The following is a 20,246-nucleotide window of genomic DNA, read 5'->3' on the forward strand; positions in this document are numbered from 1 at the left end:
AAACTTGCTTTTAACTCCCAACAATAATTCTTCATCGATTTTGAAAGTTTGGTTTCTTACCAACATACTGTACATGCAGGTAAGATAGAAGCCAGGTATGTCATTTTATAACTTGGGGCTTTAAGAGACCATCACAGGCTCTTTGCTCAACATGGGTAGCCACTCAGCTACATTGTTCTGACTATGGAATATTTGTTTCTTTTGATTCCAGAGGGCTTACCTTAAGGAGAATCTCATGTTACATTTTGTAGACTCGAGCAGTTATCGCACACATCGCTGTGGTGAAATATTGGTAAATAGTCCTCATGGGAAACATCCTGCATGCTTCTTTTGTAGCTAGCTGTGAGAACATAGATTAGCTAGAGGAGGGGTGCACCAAGATCTACTTTTCAAGCACTCAACCTCCCATGATCGAAGGGGGGTGAGAGAAACCCTATGATGGGTGGCCAATACAGCTCAGCACCAATGTAATAAATCAGTAGCTCCGCTTTTGCAGTGATACCGCTAATATGACCCAGGCAGGATAAACACGTTAACCGGTCAGTAACTAATTGTGATGGGATGAGATTTGTATTATTTTTTTTTAGCATTTTGGGTCAGACATGCGATGACATAAACAGGGAGAATGTGCTGCCTGTTAATATATACTCCATAAATAGTACAACCAAATGTTGTGAGTCAATGCTTCAAAATAAACTGTATCATAACAAGGAACAGCCTGAGTGCACTTTTTTGTGAAGTTCTCCTGGAAGCATGGTCGTGACAACCGTCAACTAAATCACCTTTGCCTCGCAGAGAGGGAGAAGCTGCCGATTGGTAACAACGCAGTTTTTTTTTTTTCAATTAGTTAGTTCTTCTTTGCCTCAGGTAGGCATAGGGCGAAGATAGTTGCTTCTTGGGGTTTTAGGCAATTGGGTGTCTGGCCTAATGCGTCTAAGGTTTGGTCCCTGCAGACTGAAGACCCGAGTGCCCTCAGGTGGGCTCCAACTGGAAGCTTACAACAACTGGTATTCCCAGACAGCCTCCCATCCAGTTACTAATCAGGCCCGATCCTGTTCGGCTTCCAAAAATTGGGGTGTTCTCAGGGTAGAAGCTGACTTTTTTCCCCCCGTGTAGTGCGATGTCATGCGCTCCACCAACATTACATCAGTGGTCGACTGAACGACTGCGGTCGACGCATTGAGCACTCCTGAGCCAGAGCATTGGACTTCTTGGATGTGTATGCTCATTTTAATGATTGAATTATTTACCAATTTTGATGCGCATTGTTGTAAACATCTGACCTGCAGCTATGATACAAGCAACACGTGTCATTTCATAATGGAGACTATAATACAGACACAATTGCAGGTCTCCCTGTTCAAGATGGCAGCCGCTCAGAGTGAAAGCTCTATCTAGCGATATCAATGCCCCAACAACCACCTGCATATTGTGTATTTTGCTTCCTAAATGGCAGTTAGCCACCAGGCATTTCAAAATATTTTGTGCAGCTTGGGCAACCATAAGAGACATATGGCAAATTGTTTTGGCGTTTGTGATTGAGTAGCAAAAGTTGCGCAACAAACTGTCTTGTTCTACGCTTAAGGCCTGTCACATGACGAAGAGAACTTTATTCCTAAGGCAGTTCAAGCAAAACCGCATCGCATTGGTTTTAAATAGTTATAGGGATCTAAAGTTGAAAACACAACTCCACATTTATATGATCTAACAAAAAATATATATTTCATCAGCATTTTTAATATAATTTTGTTGAAAGTGACACTTGCATTTTCAGCCATGGATTATCATCCCACCGTAATACCGTCTAACCGCCTAACTACACTGCTTCAAACAGAGATGTCTTACAGCTACAATGGAATGTCTGAAGTTGAAATTGAGCCAAGTTTGGGGGGGAATGCTCTTCTAAACTTACTTTGTAGTTCTAACCACAGTCAGCAAACCTTACCAGACCTCAGCATAAAAGTCATTTTTGACCATTTAAATACAACTATCCAGGTACATATAATAAAAAGAAAAACAACTTTGTTGAATCTGCAAATTTTTAATTTTATGTTTCTTTTTTTTTTCTTGATATACTACATGACAAGACAAAGCATGCCTTGCTTCAAAATCAGAACCCATTGGAAGTTGAACAGCATCCCTGAACAAATGACATTCCACTTCAGAGGTTCCCCTGCACTTCCACTACACTTATGTCCGATCTGGAAAGTACACCACTAGCAAGTTACAGTCCGACAAAATGCCATATGTTTGCACAAATTCAATCACTGTCGTTCATATCTTAACCATGGCTGATGACATCAAATCAACACATTTGACTTTCATCAAGCTAAAACAAAATGTGTTGCTTCAGCCAGATAACAAGGTGGACACACACAGGATGAACACAAACGACAAGCGAAAATTGAGACACGTTGCAGTACATACCTTGTCAAACAGCTCCTTCCATTTCTGGGAAAAGAGGAGAAAAGAGAATTTAGACATGAGGCCCGAGGTACCTGTTTGAAAAGGATGATACGAAAAATACAATCCTAAACATTCTGTGTGCACTGGACTATTACCTAATCATTGTGTTCACTGAGCTGCACCTGAAGATATTATGAATGCGTATGACAACAAGGAGGTGCTCTCATTTGTGCACATAATGCATTCTCTCAATACTAAATGACGTCATTTGCAGCGAATTCCACTGTTCTGGAACACATTCGAGAACATGCACTGTACATTCACAGACAATGTCAACTACAACTGCTCAAACTGTGATTAGATAAGGATAAACGATGCTTAAGAATTGAGCATGTTGAAGAGAATGTTTTAGTAAATTATACAGCTAGAACAGTGGTAAACAATACTGAATTGCCTTGAATGAATGAAGCTTAATAGTTGTTCTGAAAGTTACAGTGTAACTTCCTTCTCAGATTTTTATACCTGACATGGGCAAGTTTCGAGATACCTAAACTATGCACTGAAGTGATGAAAGGGGTGTGTCCCAATACTTTTGTCCACCGATAAAGTTAGCTCATGCTCACATCTTCGGGAGCCACGGGAAGGACGTCGGTGCTCTCCAACACTTCAATTTCCTCTCCCTCCGCGTTGGCCGCCACTGCCGGGGAGGAAGTAACTGTCAGCTCCCGGTTGCCTCCAGCCATCCTCTCCGCTCACCCCCAGTACCTCACCGGCACCTCATGGCGTTTTTTGTTTGTTTGTTTATTTGTTTGTTTGTTTCCCCCACCCCTACAGTGGCTTCCTTCGTCGGCGTCACTTTCACTTGACCACCATCGTCGTGAGGTGAGTTCAAGTGACGAAAGAAAACATCGGAGAAGAGGCTACTTCCACATCCACTGGAGGAAAAGTTGACTCATCCGTGGATTGAAATACTCTGAATAAATCCAAATAAAGTCCCTCTTTTAGGAGAGAAAACTAGGATCTTCTCGGCTAGGATGGAAGGAGGCAAGTGTCCAAGTTTGGGAAGCTGCCAGGATGCTGCGCAACAGAAGCAAGGAGTCGAGGACTCTGAAATAAAATAACAATAAAATGAAAATTACATCATCGAATAGTAACCGCAGTGAATCCCATGTAACACTGAGTTCAATACGCCGTTTTTTAATTCAGCTTGGTGAGGCAAACAATCAAGGTTTCATTTTGGAAAAGTGCGTCACGATACCTTTTTTTTCCCACGTCTGTCAGCATAGGTAGAGCGTCTGCGATGTACACCCCGTGGAAGTCCCACAGCGGGTAGCGGTGAGAGGTGTCTGCTACTCCGGCGTCCTCTGTCGCCGGCTGCTTTTGCTCCAGGTGGTTTCAGAGCTCCGCACAAGAAGGGAGATGGGAGGAGATGGGGAAAGCTCTTCCCCTCACCCCTCTTACCCCCTCTCCTCCCCCTCCCCTTTCTTTTCAGCAGCTGACTGTCACTCACGCTCGGTTAAAGTCATTTAGTGCTTTTGTTGCTTTTCGACGTTGTTGTACTATTGTGAATGTAATGGCAGGTGGCGTTTATGTGGGCAAATGGCGGGCGTATCAAAACTACAGTACTATAGTATTTTTCCAGGAGCAGCTATCCCACAAACGTTAAAGGGGAAGTCAAAAATATTCTTAATAATATGGTGTTTGTGTGCAGCCTCGCTTGCCCAAACACAGTATTATGAATATTATTGCTTTTGTGGAATATTAATTAAAAAGCAAAATCCAGACGTTTTCATCCATCTAAGGGACGATCATTTGGTCACGTCTGAAAATGACGTCACGATTGTTCAAGGTAACGATGTGTTTTCTCAGCTCCATCATGTGACATTCGCAAGCTGAGTCTTGATTGGTCCATTCTAGCACACTGGAGGGACTGTTATGCCCTTTTTAGATCACAGCAAGTGGCAAAAAGGTCCCTTGTGTTGGATTAAAAACGTTTGGATTTTGATTATCATATTTCACGAATACAAAATGTATCCCTCTAGTTTAGACAAGAAGGGTGCACGAACACATTATTGTAAAGAAAATGTTTCGTTGGACTTCCCCTAAAATTTACCGTTCATACCATTTCATAGGGTTTCCAAGCACTTGTTTATAGTATTAGAAAACACATAAAAGTGGATACAAAAGTTAAGGATATCTTTTTCCATTTAGTGTAGTCCTTCTCATATAGTGGGTAGGCCCTCCTGAGGGACGCGTATGACCTAGGGAACAGGCGTGTAAAGTGTAAATGCGCAACCATGCCATCATGAGGTGCAGTGGCACTGTCATTGTCAAAGTCTGCAGGAGTAACAAACTTTTTAAACTGCTGTCAGCAGCATTTTTAAGTCACATGGATTAATGTGATTTCCAAAAAAAAAAAAAAAAATCAGCACAACGTATCACTTCATTAGGTTAAAATGTGTATAATGTTCGTGCTTCTGTGTTTTATTTTCAGGGGCTCAAAGTTGAAGTACAGGCAATGTTTGTACATTCCAGGTGATTTGGGGCATTTTAAATTGCCCTTCCATCCTCAAGTGAGCAAAAAGAAAAAAAAAGTAAATGATTGGCGTTCAGACAAGCAGCCATACTGGAGACATGACATAAGCTTAATGGTAGGGTGGAATTGTATGCATGTGAGAAGGTCCACTGTGGATATGACACAAATGAGCTTTGCAGTGTGTATTCATTAACACCAGCAGTGATACCATTGTCAGGTAAGCTGTAAAATAAATCTGACTCAGATCAGTACAAAAAACAAAAAAGTCTTAGGGCAATTCGTGCATAGCAATGTACTGTATATTGGATATCATTAAATTGAATACAGATCTTGATTTATAATCAAATGAATGGAGCAATATTTGCTTTTTATTAGAAAAGAGATGCATGGAAAAAAATAGGTAATGAGCATACATTTATATTTTTATGTACCAGGAGGCTTTTAACAAATTTGAGCTGTCTAATTGCATTAGAACCCAGGCACCGCAGCTTGCTTCGTTGCAATGAGGGGACATGTGTCTGGTTGAATATGTAAGGATTGTAAAACCTTCTAAAATAATTAATAGTCTGGAAAGGGGATAACGTGGAAACGTGCTATATTCTTAGCTTTATATAAATTTCAGGTTAGCGTAAGTGTGAATTGAACTGTAGACATCATCATAAGCGTTTAACATGATTGAGTTTAGTGGAAATGTGTTTTTCTGCGCATTGCTGCTATCTGGTGTTAGAAAAAAACACTGCACAATAAAGTTTATTTTTTTAACGTGTATTTTGACTTGCGGTTAAACACAGATCTCTATGATGCAGTAAAGCTGAACACCGCAACAAATTAGATCCACAGTAATGAATAAATTACAAAATAGATGGCTCTGACAGCATCACGTATATTAGATTTCATCCAAAATATCTCGTGCCTTTGTTTGGTTTATACACTCCCTTTGAACCCTAAATGTTCTAAACGTTCTAAAACGTTATTTTTTTTTCTCTCTCAAAGTGGCTTTAGAATATTTGAATCATACTTTTTTTGTTTCCATTTCTTTTATTGATGCAGTAAAGTACAGTGGCAAATGTAAAGCAATGGTTTTAATTGGACCGCCCTGTGATTGGCTGGCATCCAGTCAGGGGCTTAACCATGTCTTTCACCCCCAAAATGCGCCTGAATAGGAAAAAGTGAATCTGCAGAAACATTCAGACACATTGCCTCACTATATCATTTGAATTTATTGTGAATTTTCCCAAAAGGTGGGGCCTAGTAAATACTGTACATCCAATTGCATCTTATGGCGAACTGTTGTACATTACAGACTGGCATTGTTACATCAGCTACAAGGAAATTCTGCAAATATTTGGAAAGGGCCACAGGCAGAAAGGAAGATGTTTCATATTCAGCTATTAAGCACATCGTATATATGGCGAGTAACGCATGGAATGTGGTCAGAAATGATAAAACATGCAATTGCATTGCAGCATGACTTTATAATAGTAAAGGTCACATATCCCTTTCACACATTTGGCCATCAAAGGAAAAGGAATGAACGAATGAACAAATAAATAAATATATAAATATTCTATCAATGCTTAAGTGCCATGTCAGCCTGTCTGAAGGACAAGCACAAAAAGTTATTTACAGTTTGTACACAGTCACTAATTAAAATATTGCATCTCTCACATGGCTTGACAAGCATCGTCCCCAGGCAGTTACTGATTGAACATACTCATATAGAATGTAATACACTCTCAATCATGTCTTATATTCTTCTGATATAAATATATTATTTTGTTCATTCTGCACACATGGACGATAGGCAAAATTACACTGAAGCAACAAAATTAAATATTTCAACTTTCTTAGTCTTTTTTGCTGTTCCCCAAAACAAATTGATTTCAGCAAGACAAGTAAAGCGGTGTATAAAGTGACATATAATACTTTATCTTTATGTATTTTTATGGAACGCATGTTACAGACACGCTATAAAACAACTGAAAATGGTTTTAAAATATGAAGAAAATGCATGTCCTCCTGTAATACTCCAAAAGGGTCCGATCACATCCAGAGCTGATTGAGAGTCCCAATACTTTTGTACATATAACGTGCGCATGAGAGATTTGTGGGTGATATTGAGAGGCATCACCGCAGTTTGAGCAGAACTCTGTACATTGCAAAACCCAGCACGGCAAACATGGTGGCGCCGACGCTTGCTCTCAGCCAGAAGGTGGAGCTCTTCAGGTCTGCTTGACTCATATGTCTGCGACAAATTGACAGAAAAGGCGTTGGAATGGATATCATCGGCACACTCATCAGAGAACTGTTATGGAGGTGGATGCACAAAACAGGATGACATAGAGAAAACTATAAATCAGTGACACGTCAAGGACGAAAGCTGATGATGATAATGAAGATGAAGTGGCCAAAACGAGAGGACCATTCAAGGACACTCAGTTTGATGGTAGCAGTTGACCAAAAAAAATTGAATAGTCAAAATGGAAATAGTATCAACATCAAGCTGGTTAGAGAACACAAGAAAAATGCTTTATTTAAAAAAAATTAGAGGGGGAAAAAGGATGGAAGAAAAATGAATGTGATGACAAGAGGTTCCATTCATTAAAATAATTTTGCTTTGTTTGTTGCGTGCAACTATCTGTCTATACTGTTTTTGATATGTTGCTGATTCTCACTCTCCATGAATTAAAACAAAACATGTTCCTTACTTGTACTGGGGAAAAAAAATGAAATGTAAAAAAATCTTATGACTGTCAAAACCATTATTCTGCTTATTAGTCAGAGTATTACAGCCAATTGGAAAATAAATAAATGCTGTAAACGATGATCAAGGCATAAAATTACCAGAATAAAGTCCACTATTAGACAAATTCTGTTTCAAGAATGTTTGCGTGTGACCTTCAACATTCATCGATAAAATTAAAAAACATTTTTGACAATTAAAAAAGGAGGATTCTTGTTCCATCACCTTTTCTCATATTTAGTGTTCTGCTTACTGTAATACTACTTTATTCCTGTCATTTTCGTTCATAATTTACCTAAATATTACTATTTACTTTTATTGTTGTTCAATATATTCCAACTCCATTCTCCTGTTTCTATATGGCTCTTGTAACATGGCAGCAGCAATTCATTCAACCATTATGTAAAAACCAAATCTTTAATCTTACAATTTTATAAACTTATTTTTAATATATTATGACTATTATTACTATCATGTTTTCATAATCTTGTCAAATCGCAAGTTTTTGTAATGGAACAAAGAAGTTCTTATGATAAAACTTCAATCATGTTTTACAACTATCTCCATAGTTGGTATTTAATCTAAATCATGAGAGATGTGTTTTAAATATTCAGTTAATTTTGGCGAGAATTTAAAATAACATAGAAGCTCATGTTCAGATGCTCAACTCTTGTCAAATCTCATCAGATTGTAAGTGATTGTTAATTTTTGGTCCCTTGTATTAAAAAAAGGATTCCCCCCCCCTTAGCATTGCTATTATGAGCAAAGAAGAGTTATTGTTAACATATTTTAATCTTTGGTGCAGGTTCTGTTGTGAAGTAGCTGGTTTTGAAACGCGGGAATGAAATTAAAGAATGAAATATGGTTGAGTAAAAAGAAGATCTGTGGTTAGGACCTGCGAAGAACCACAGCGTGGAGTTTGGCCCTGACTGTCTGCAGCAGCTCGGAGTTGAGTAGGTTCTGACACAAGCAGAAGGTGCAGCGGTTACACGTGCACATGCAGCGCAGTCGTGCGTGGCTGAGGAGAAACACACACACGCGCACGTGAGAGGCAGACGCTTTCAAAGACGTCATCGTGTAGAGTTCGACACAGAGCTGCCACCAAATGAAGACAATCGGAGAAAATCATACAGTATGAAGACATTAGTTGGCGAAAAAGTCCAAGAATATTCAATTAAAGGAAAGTGTTGATCCTGCCTGAAGCCTTCGCAGAGATCTAACGTGAGAATTGCTGCGCTTAGCAGAAAGAAGCAACAGTGCCTCAGGGCAGCCAAGTGTACTGATGCGTGAAATGTGTGAAGTCAAGTGAGTGACACAGCAACGTAGTGACAAGCCCTAAAAGACGATCTTTCTTTGACTCCGGATGCGCACACAAATGCAAGATGTAGGATGTTAAGTCACACTTGAGGTTGCGGCCCGTCGACGATTACAATTTGGCTCACGGTGATTTTTTTTGTGAATACAACTTCCACGGTCTTTAGACTAACACAAAGCACTAACTAAGTTAAACGGGAAAAAAAAATAAAGTGGAAGGAAAGATAAAAAGTAAAAAAAAAATAAGGAAGGGAAAAAGGGGTGAACGAAAGCAAAGAAGACAGAAAGAGAAAAGCAATGAGCAAAGTAAGACGGCAGAAAGGATGGAAAATGGAGTGAATGGATCAAAAGAAGGTAAGGGCAAGCAAGAAAGGAATGAAACAAAGAGGGAAATCATCGAAATGGCCTACAAAGAAAAGTAGTGAAGAAAGAAACAATAAAAAGAAAAAGGAAAAACAAATCCAAAATGGAATGGAAGTGAGGAAGTGGAAGAGAAATGACAGTAAAAATGAATGAGTGAAAAAAGTAAACCAAAGCAAGAAAAAGGTAAGAATGGAAGAGTGAGAAGTGTGAGAAGTCACATAGTGCGTCATTCTCTGCTATATACGTACGAGGGAAAATAAACACTTAATGATGAAGGCTCATTATCGTAGCCTACTAAGTCATTTGGGCTAATATACAATAATATATAAAGTATAATACAGACATTTACGGCATGTGTTGCCTTCATTATAAGACTTTTGATATTTCCGCAGCTCCAGACAGAGGTTTTTTTTGGTTCAATATGGCTCTTTTAATATTTTGAGTTGACCACCCAACTGCTCTAAAGCTAATTACAGCCCCCTAGTGGCACCTCAAGGTCCATATTATTTTGAGATGTTGTCTATTGTGGTGATGGGTTCCTTCATTAACCTATTGAATCATTTCATTCAAAGGAATGATTCAGCTGCCTTTGAGAAAGGAACAGATTGTTGTGTCGCAATTAAACGGGCGTGGGCAAACTTACGGGTACATGGCCATGGTGCTGAGTTTGGTGTAGATATCTCTCCCGGGCACTCCCGAAGTGTTGCAGGTGAACGACTGCGGAGGAGGCATCTTGTGTCTTCGGCAGAACTCCAGAGGACTGCACCCATAGAACTGCTTGGTCTCGGGCAGGTCCGACTTGGCCGCAATCATCATGCATGGGATCTTACAGTCCATTAAGTATTGCTATGAAAGAAAGGAGGGCATCGTTAATATTAATATTATATTTTTTTAAGACTTGTTGGCAAGGAAATTGTACCTTGAAGACTTTGGCGCAGTAATCGAAGGAATATGGGTTGCTGACGTCATACACCAAGCAGATGATGTCACAGGCCAGGTCGGCATCAGCCAGGTAGTCCAAGTCAGGGAACACTTCATGAAGCTGAGAAAAAAATGCTGATTTTGGTCTTATTTGTTCTATAAACGCACAGCCCAGAGCAGTGAAACAAAAACAAACAAAAAAGATATAAAGATGGCCGATTCTCGATTTTATAGAGAGAAACTTACTAGAAGGTATTTCTCCTGGCCGTAAACAAAGGTTGTGCTGATGGCATAGTAGGATTTATGTTCTTCCTTAATCATTTGCTGGTGCTGAAAAGACCACAGCAATCACATACATGGCACTCATGGAGACTAATTATCGATTTAACTCTTTCACTCCCAATTCTGTCTAAAAACCTGGTTTGAAAAAAATCACAGGCTCCTCCGGTGGAGAAGGAAAATTCAGATGTGGACGGAAGCCGTGGCTTTTAGTTTAGTTCAATAGTTTTGTGTTATGTACAAATCATTTTCTATGAAAAGCCCAAAGTGTTGTTTGTGATTTTGGAGAAGGAAAACATTATTTAGATATTTGAGATGTGACAGAAAAAAAAAAAAAAAAATTGTAGTTAAAAGCACTTTTTCCGTTTGTTGTTTTCTTTTTTTGTTTTGTTTTCAGTAGAATTTTTATTTTATTCTAATGTTGATTGCTAGAGAACAGAAAAAGATAGAAAAAAACTTTTTTTTTCTGCTGAAAGAAGAGAGTAATGCTTTCCAGGGCGTTCCAGTGAAAACGGCTCGGAGTGAAAGAGTTCATTACCATCGTTTAAATCTGAGCCACAGTTACAAATGGCTAGTTCATATTTATCATTAATGGCTGACACATTTTCTTGTTTACCGTCAGGTTTCTCCCCAAAAACGCTTGGAGGAAGCCGCTCTTCCCACTTCCGACATCTCCAAAGACGTTGCAGCGAAAGACGCTGCGCTGTGTCTGCTTCTTCTGCAAGTCAATCTTCTTATCCCTGGTCACTGGGTGGAGCAAATGTCACATAAGCATTGCAGGATTAGTTGGGACTTGTACTTTGCACGTCGAATGTCCGCAGTCGCAACATTGGGGCAATAATCATTGTATACCTGTTATCCCTGCTGCTTGGGACTCCTGCTCGGCAATGATCGAATAACCAAGGTAGCCCAGATACTCCAGGCAACGCTGCACATCCAGGTAAGTTGTTAAGCTGCAACAATTAAAATCAATAAAAATAACAACAGAGGCAAATCAATAAGCCTTTAAAAGCGTATTATAAAACTAGTAATACTGTGGCTTCTACTATTAAAACATTAAAACAAATATAATGTTAGCTAAGTTAATTTAAAAAAAAACATAAAACAATTTAGTGATAACGTGTTAAATACCTGTACTATCGCTATTGAAAATAAAATGCAAACGATACAATCACTTTCAACCTAAACAAGACATATATATGCACGAACAATATTACGTAAAATAGATTATATCCACAAAAAAAAAATCAAAGCAATACAATTTTTCCATGCATCCATGCATTGGTCCATCCGTACATACAACTTATCAACATGGGGTTTACAGGCTTGCTGGAACCCATTTTGGTTGTAATTTTTTCTTTTTTAAATAAGTGAATATAATTTACAGTTACATTTTCACAAAGTCAGAAAAATAATTATAAGATATATAAATCTTCTAAAATCATGAAATCTGTTATAAAGACAAATAAGAAACTCGTTTAAATCATTTCAACAGTGGTGAAAGTGAGTAAACATTCACACAATTATTTAATATAATCTTAATAATCTCTTAATAATCTCTAATATTATAAATCTCTGTAAAATGAATATTTGACTTAACTCAATCAAACCCAAAGTCATATTTTATATAGCTTTACAGAGTCCAGACATTCAACACTTATTTACAGTATTTTTTTTTCCCCAAATATTAGGGTAAAGGTGTATCTGAAATAGCTGGCACTGAATTACTAGCTTTGAAATAGTTTTAAAAAAATTGTGAAAGAAGCTAAACTAATGCAAAAAAATTTTTGCAGATGTCTTACACATTTAAACTGTACATTAGGTCGGATCGAAAAACGAAGCGGGCCTCACAAGGTCTGTGTGCCATACTTTATCAATCAATCAATCAAATTTTATTTGTATAGCCCTAAATCACCGAAGTCTCAAAGGGCTTCACAGATGAAAAGAGGTCATGTCGAGACTTCTTTCGAAAAAAGAAGTCACACAGAGATATCTTTTCGGTGCGAGGTACACAACAGCATCCCCCTGTCAAAGCTCCCAGAAGGGGAAGGAAAAACTCAAAAACCCCAATTAGGGGAAAATCAGAAACCTCCAGAAGGGACCACAGGTGGGAGGAGCCCCCTTTCAGACCCACAGGTTGAAGTGGATGCTGCATGTACCAAATACAGACAAATAGATACACACGACAGACAAGTATCCTTCCTTAGGTTAAAAAAAAAAAAAAAAAAAGTCTGACTGAAGCCACTCACGTCCACTGTGAGAGATAACCCTGGTAGGTGATCCAGCCCTGCTCGTTGGTACACACTGTGTTGTTGACGTCTGGACCCCAGGGCATGTAGGGGAAAACATCAAACAGGTCCCGCAGCTCCTCCGGCGACAAGGCACAGTCGCGATCCTGACATAACACACAGCGCAGCACGTGATCCACTTTCACTGTCGCACGTTGTACGCTAAGCTTACTGCTAATTCTCATGTCAACAAGTGAAATCAAGCCTCAGCAGGGGGTCAGCACTGGATGGCTTCGGTGGGTGGGGGCACTTCGGTTATGAACAGTAATGGACTGAGCGGCTTTTCAGAGGTGAAAGAACAAGCAGAGCCAACCGTCCAGGATTATACCTTGTCATGTTTGTCGAAGACACTTTGCAGGAAGAGGTAGGCTGTGTGGTTGAGCTCTGTGGTGCAGTCCGCGGGAACTTTCAGCCTGTAACATCACCATGAAAAACAAACGCCAATAAATAACTTGAGAGGAGCACAAGGGAAATACTAAAAGATGAATACAGTGAATTCCACATTTATGCTTTGAATAAACACACTGACAAATGTGTGCTTTTTTTTGAGGAACTGAAGCTACTGGCTTACATTTGTGTGCGTGTGTTCTTTCAATAAGGCGGCATGATGGAGGACTGGTTAGCATGTCCACCCCACATACGGAGGTTGTGTGTTTGATTTATGCTCCGCCTTCCTGTGTGTAGTTTGCATGTTTCCGACCACATACCAAAGACGTGCGTGATGTATATTTTAGACACTCCAAAGAGCCCTTAGGTGTGATTGTGAGTATGAATGGTTGTTTGTCTCTGTATGTCCTGTGATTGGCTGGTAACCAGTTAAAGAGTACCCAGCCTGCTACCCAAAGGCAGCTGGGATAGGCACCAGCACGTCTGCTTGTCCTTGAGAGGCTCTAATGATGTATGGTCCTTCAATAAAACTATGAAATTTCACAAGATGGGGCCACTGTAATATGTATCAATTTTTTGGCTGTGGGTCACATTCTAGTTCATGTTTTTCCTAGAGGGCTGTGTGACTGTAAAATATTAATGTTGTTCATATCATTACATGTGAAACAATGAATTGGCATTTTGAAATATAACGATTATAGTTTGCTCAACTGTTGTTCAAGTTACTATTATGAATTGACTTGGTAAAAAATAAATGTGTTCAATATCTCAAAGAAATTACTCAGATGTGACAAATTGATATTTGGTACTGACTTAAGCAAGCTTCATGTAAGATGATGCATATAATTTTTGCAAGCCAAAGAAAATCTGAGGGCCAGATATTATGTTGCTTTTTGAAGTATTGACATGGGTTCAAATGCTAGCCAGGAGATGAGAACGTAGAAATGAATGCTTGGAAATAAATAGGAAATATTCCCCCTTTTCTGACATACAGCGGAAAGAGGTAGTCCTGATTGAGCTCCAGGTCGTCGTCGTATCCGAATCTCCTCAGCACTGTCCACGTTGTTTCGTGGCGACCTCGCTGAATGAACAGTGTGTGAAGGAACAGGAAGCCTGGAGGGGGAAGAAAAAGAAACAACACGGTAAAGAAAAGCGCGACAAGAAGGGAACAGTTTGATCATACCAAACCAGAAAAAAAAAATATCTGCACTTGTGTGATTATGTGATTTTCAAAGTGCAGCACATGTACTACTGGTGGTATTCAGCCCCCCCCCCCCCGTATCCAGAATAATCAGTCTCAATACAGTTCATAGTAAACTTTTTTCAAAATTGAATACAATTCATGTAAAATGTGCCAATTATAGTCAAATATATTAATAAATGTTCAAAATATGTGTACAATTTTTATTTAGAATTGCCCACAGTACATTTTGCTATTAATCTCAGTGGTAGGCAGTCATTTTACCATTTGCTGCTGACTGAAAATGACATCACAGTGCTCAGCTTGCAAATGCAAATTCCACCTGCCCAAAACTGGAAAGTAGGTGAGCTCTAATTGGCCGTTACAAGAGCTCTGAGCAACTGTGATTTCAGAGTACCAACCTTTTAGAGTGAGTCCATTGTCACATACTCCATCATGCAAATTCTTTCTTACGACATTTTTCACATCCTCCAAAGCCTGTGGCTCCAAAGGCATGTTGAAACATGTTCTCTATGTGGATGCAAAAAAAATAAAATAAATGTTTTTATTGCCATTGTTTGATCTTTTGGAAACATTCAATTCTCAATACTATAAGCAAGCAAGGGAATTACTGTACCTGAAAAAGGTTGAGCTCACTATCGTTGAGAATGCCGTCATTGTCTAAGTCAGACACTTTGAAGATTCGGGTCAGTGCTTTGACACAAAGTGGCTTTATCTGGGGTCAAAAAACAACTACATTATGGATTTATATTTGCCAACAATTTCCCAACCCCGTTGAGAAGGGGTTTTAACAGAGAAGGGGTTTTAACAGTTTTGCACTCAAGGATCACACATATTTTAAAACCGATTGATGGGCCAGCTCATTTGTAAAAAGGGCCCCAAAAAAGTCTGTGCAATGTACTTTGCAGTGAAAATTTCAGTGTCATGGGGTCATAAACGTGTTACAATGACAGGACAAACAGACATGCTAAAATATTAAGTATAATTATAAATGACATAATCCTTTGGCCTCATGATTGTATTATTTAACAGCAATTCTTACATCTTTTTTCTCTGGACAGTACAGGGGTCCTGTAGGATGGAGGACAGCCTTTTGAGCATAGTAGAACAGCTCCGAGATGTTCTTCAGATTTTTTGCTGAGCACTAAAAACAAGAATAGTGAAGAATTGTTTCAAAATACAGTGTACTGTAGTGCAGCACATGAGTTTGTAGGATAGAAGGCTTAAAGCCGATGTAACCACACTTGACTTGGCATGGAGGAAAAAATTCAGTGACGGTGTAATGGAAACGTTCACTCGCCCAGTGTGTGTGTCCACGTGTGTGCGTTAGGCGTGGCCAGACAGGGTATTAAAACACAGGATCCGTCTGAGCACCATGCCAGCTCTGATTATCCCGTCTGCGAAAACACAGGTGATGACCCGTATGCGGGAGGTCTTTAAGTACCATTTGTATGATTGACTTCACTAGCTTCGATGATGTGTTTAGTTCTACTTTGGCGAAACTATTACATCATTTACTGCAGGTATCCTCTCTTGCCGTTTTTGGTTGTGCTGCTGTTAATCTTGTGACTGGATAATGGAATCAGTGGCTGAGAAATGAGAGAACGGGGAGATTGTGAAAGTGTGTGAACATATAGAAAAAAGGCACAAAGTGAAACAGACCACTCAATGTTTTGTTTTGCTTTTTTGCCACGGTTACTGACAGTAACAAAAAATAATAAAAAGAAAAAAATAGATTTTTGGTGGTTTTATCAGGTTGTAGAAATAGGCGAATTAAAGAATACCAAATTGTGCATTTGCAGGGCTCCACTGTGATTGTATTGAAAGTGTTTTTAGGTAAGACACACTCAACAACATTTATCCACTTGTGCTGCCCCTCCAGTGAGAAGCATTTCCCACCTCGACACAGGTTTCAATCTCGCTGTACAGGTTCATAACGGGCAGGATAGTCTCCATGCTACTGTGTTCCACCAGGTCGGACTTGTTTCCCACCAGAATGAGAGGAACCCTGGGCATACAGTAGGGCACGTGGGGAAAATTAGGATTTTAAAGGGCACACATAAGAGAAAAAATACTTCTTATGGCCTCTAGAATGCCTACCCACCCATTAAGTGTAAAATTAAAAATACTAATAAACTAGCCTAACAAAAAGATTCAAGTCAGTACTTCAGGCACAGTTCAGCCTTGTGAATTTTTACTCAATGTACTCAAAATTACTCGTGGCAGCACCTCAGTGATCTGATGAAGTGCAGTTATAAAGTAGAGACAAAATGCATACCTGCTATCCTTGTCACTATTGTCAAGAATGAGCGGGATCCAGTAGCTGGTCACCTGAAAAAGAGAATAAAAAAGCTAGCATGATCAATGCCATTTACAAATTATTGCCATCCATCCATGCATTTTCAATATTTGGCTTCCCCTCATTAGTGTATCAGCTGATGTTCAGCGATAGGTGCGGTATAAAGAAACACTGCTTTTACTTTAAAATATTCAGCTACGTTCCACCGCCTGCAAAATCATTTTGTTTTAAGTTGCCCAAAAATGTTTGCCTGGAGTGTTTACACAACTGCAATCTGACTCCACTTCACAAATGAAACGGAGTCAAGAAGTCACATGACTTCACACAATATTTCTGTGGTCAAATACAGAGGGAATGTTTTTAAAGTGATTAATTTATTTGATGCATGGTGGAAAAAACAGCTTGTGGTTTATAGTGAGAAGAGGCATGAGATTTGAACCCAGGACCTCCGAATTGTGTGGCAGACTTACTAGCCAAGAGAAGCGAGCTATTAACATAACGATCATTATTTTTATTTCTCGCAGCAAAACTTACCTTTTCTATCGACGTCTTATTATTGACAGAGTACACAATGCAAATCACATTTGCCTATATGGAAAAAGACAGGAGACCAGTAAATGTCAGCACTTCACTTTACATAGTTCATGCTAAAAAACACAACCAGATACTGACCTTTGAGATTTCTTGGAACAACTGCTCATCTGTCTGCTCAGCTTCTGCAGAGGGAACAAAACCAGTATGATGGACTATAAACCATTGAACCAAAAACTAAACTTTTGGTAATTGAGAAAATGGCTTAGGTGTGCTGTATATTACAATACAGGTAATCCAATGTCAAGGAATGGTGTAAATTCATTTTACAAGCAGATTCAAATGTAAAGTAATCTGAATGACTTGCCTGAGGTTTGCTAATATACGCTGTCTTGCTCTTTATCACAGGCTTCAAATGGTAAATTGTACTACACTGTTTTCAAACTTGTGTGACAGTTAGGAATGTTCAAATGCAGCTTAAAATATTGCCTGTGTAGGTCAAAATGTTTTTGGAAAGACAAATTCCACAATACCAACACACATTCTTAGGCTTCCAATGACCTGAATAGTCCACAATGTGTGTGGGGACTTTCTCTGGTGTGACATCGGCGGGGATGGTTATCTCCTCAGCTCGGTAAGGAACCTGATAGAAAAGATTCACTTCATTAGTGAGGCTGATCTCCTCCCATAGGACTGCACATACTTTCTGTGAAGTCTAGGTAACAAGGATATACTGTATAGTCACCCTTACCACAGTTGGGAACTCCTCACTAACCAAAGACATGATGAGAGATGTCTTTCCCACCTTAGCTGTGAATCAAACAACAGAATTGGATTCAAACTGAGATGTTTTGGCAGAGATTCAAACCCAACATTTTTGACCGTGATGGTGTGACAAGAGACAAAATTCCAAAATAAATTACTTTTGGATTGAACTGATTTTCACTTCTGTCGGATAAAATGCATATTTATAAAAATTCAATGTGAAATGTTCTGGGGTTTTTTTTTATGCCAAAACGGTGTCCATGCTTTATATGAAGTGTATAGACGGGATGGTTTGAAAAAAAAAAATAGTTATAATAAATAGGTAGAAACCACCATCATACATGGCCATTCAGATGCCAATGACTGCATAAAAAATATATTTTATAACCTCGTTTGCGGGCATATTTTTGCATGATTTTAACAAATAAAATGTCTGTCGTGTGCCAACTGTTCCAGTAAAGCATTAAACAAGTCATCTTTTTTTTTTTTTTTTAAGTAGCACTGCAAAAGCTATTAAACATCACAAATGCACCGGAGTACAATAATGGAGTTCACTAGTGCTGTCGCACTTGGCACTGTATAACAACATCACTAGGCATGTTATTTCGGTTACGATCATGCTATCAAAATACTAATAACGTGTATACATCAAGGATACTAGTTACTTCAACAGTGACTGGGATGCATACAAGGTGAAAAAGAAATGTCATTCAGTTACAGTACAGCAATACAGAAGGACATCAGACAGCATTGAAATGAATGAAAAGATCCACTCACGTTCGCCAACCAGTAAGATCCTGACGTCCTTGCGCATTGTCCTGGGTTCGTCGTTCACCCACGCCACGGTCGTTCAATGGGTCACACATTTATGCTCCCGACCCGGAGGCAAGGAGGATGCTCACACAAACTGCTAGCATGATAGCTAGCTAGAAGCTACGTTCGCATGTCACGGCGCCTATGCTTAAATGCTCAAGGTGACAACAGAAGTGGTTAAATAAAAATATTTGTACAACTGGCTGTTTATGTTGACAAGTGAGTCGCAAGCAACCAGGTGACCAGTAGCCAAGATGTATGCGCTGCGACCTCACTTGGCTAATCTACTCTGACAGCATTAGCAGGCGGTAGAAAGCTAGGCTCTTTGACCACGCCCCTCCAAGTCAGCTGACCAAGAGAGGGTGTTGAGCATTTATCTTGATTCTACGTGCTTCTATGGCCCATATCATGAGAGTTTAACTTTTTAGTGTTACAATGCAGATTTCTCATCCTAATTTCTCATCCTAAACACACCCAATGTGTTATTTCCTTTCATTCATGCATTTCTAAGCAATCCTTGCTTATTCTGTGCTCTCAGCACCGCCTGCCCAAGCAGATTAACCTGTATGCGAGTGCCTTTATGATGATAGTAAGCACTATACCACTGGAGTGAGAAGAAATACACATCGACACTATCCATGTCTTATGATTTCGTTTCAGTTCCGGAGCTGAGGAGGAGAGATTTTGCACGGAGTTGGCCAAGTAAAAAGCAAGGTTTCAGTAATGTGTGTTTGAGAGCATGCAGCTGGACAACGGACATCAGTAGTAAATAATTCCCCCACAGACGGAACTGTTATTATGAATACTGGTTTACCACAGTACCGCATTTTAACCACATTTGCATTTTAAAGTAAGTAAAATGCTTATTTTGGCTCCTTCATTCAACTGTCTGGGGTAGGCTCTAGCAACCCACAACCCTCGTGAAGATAAGTGGTCAAGATGAAGGATGGATGGATGGATGTTTCGTGGCTGGCCAGCATTGAACAACATCATGAAGGGTGCAAGGCATCCACACTGTGAGAGTGCTGCTTTAATAAGTGTTTGGTTAGAAATATTGATTCCATAAAACTTATATTTAATAAGCAATTAAGTCGCTGTTGCTCTATTGTATATGTAATTTAATCCATACATTACATGGTTCCTTTTAAGTTCCTATGTGGATTTAAGTGTCATTTTTGTTTTAAAAAATTAAAAAAAAAAAAAAAGGCCAAGCAATGGCTTTGTTCTTGAAGCGTTTCCAGTGTCCTGCCATATCAAACATTCATTTTTTTCCCAGATTAAATATTTCGCTTAATATTTTGAAAATAAACTTTTTTATTGTGAAATAAGAAAACTTTTTCTATTATTCACAATAGTTTATTTTTGTGTTTATATTTTTTAATACTTATTCAAAAAAAGAA

At 39.1% G+C, this 20,246-nt stretch overlaps 2 protein-coding genes across 4 annotated transcripts in view; both read right to left on the reverse strand.

Moving 5' to 3' along the window:
- rhbdl3 (rhomboid, veinlet-like 3 (Drosophila)) overlaps positions 1 to 3,831 on the reverse strand; it is a 39,232-nt gene extending 35,401 nt beyond the window's left edge. For both annotated transcript variants that reach the window (XM_088420282.1, XM_088420280.1), the window contains exons 1-3: positions 3,665 to 3,831; positions 3,030 to 3,513; positions 2,428 to 2,451 (exon numbers count right to left, since the gene is read on the reverse strand). In XM_088420282.1, the coding sequence (XP_088276408.1) occupies positions 2,428 to 2,451; positions 3,030 to 3,149 (144 nt within the window). In that variant the 5' untranslated portion in view covers positions 3,150 to 3,513; positions 3,665 to 3,831. The remainder of the gene's footprint in view (positions 1 to 2,427; positions 2,452 to 3,029; positions 3,514 to 3,664) is intronic.
- Positions 3,832 to 6,138: 2,307 nt separating this feature from the next.
- rhot1b (ras homolog family member T1) lies at positions 6,139 to 19,175 on the reverse strand. 2 transcript variants are annotated; one of them, XM_088420036.1, is made up of 20 exons: positions 18,811 to 19,175; positions 18,020 to 18,078; positions 17,830 to 17,911; positions 17,410 to 17,453; positions 17,272 to 17,325; positions 16,717 to 16,769; positions 16,338 to 16,446; positions 15,481 to 15,582; positions 15,055 to 15,153; positions 14,840 to 14,948; positions 14,230 to 14,350; positions 13,179 to 13,263; positions 12,812 to 12,957; positions 11,415 to 11,515; positions 11,179 to 11,309; positions 10,530 to 10,613; positions 10,282 to 10,404; positions 10,006 to 10,208; positions 8,581 to 8,703; positions 6,139 to 7,187 (listed from the first exon to the last, which is right to left on the reverse strand). In XM_088420036.1, the coding sequence occupies exons 1-20, from the start codon at positions 18,845 to 18,847 to the stop codon at positions 7,070 to 7,072; spliced, it is 1,983 nt and encodes a 660-aa protein (XP_088276162.1). In that variant the 5' UTR covers positions 18,848 to 19,175; the 3' UTR covers positions 6,139 to 7,069. The 2 variants fall into 2 exon arrangements, with proteins under 2 accessions (XP_088276162.1, XP_088276163.1); XM_088420037.1 differs by lacking the exon at positions 8,581 to 8,703.
- Positions 19,176 to 20,246: the final 1,071 nt, after the last annotated feature.

This window comes from Hippichthys cyanospilos, chromosome 7, assembly GCF_059441005.1.
Source record: "Hippichthys cyanospilos isolate Australia breed blue-spotted pipefish chromosome 7, RoL_Hcya_1.0, whole genome shotgun sequence".
Classification (NCBI taxonomy): Eukaryota; Metazoa; Chordata; class Actinopteri; order Syngnathiformes; family Syngnathidae; genus Hippichthys; species Hippichthys cyanospilos.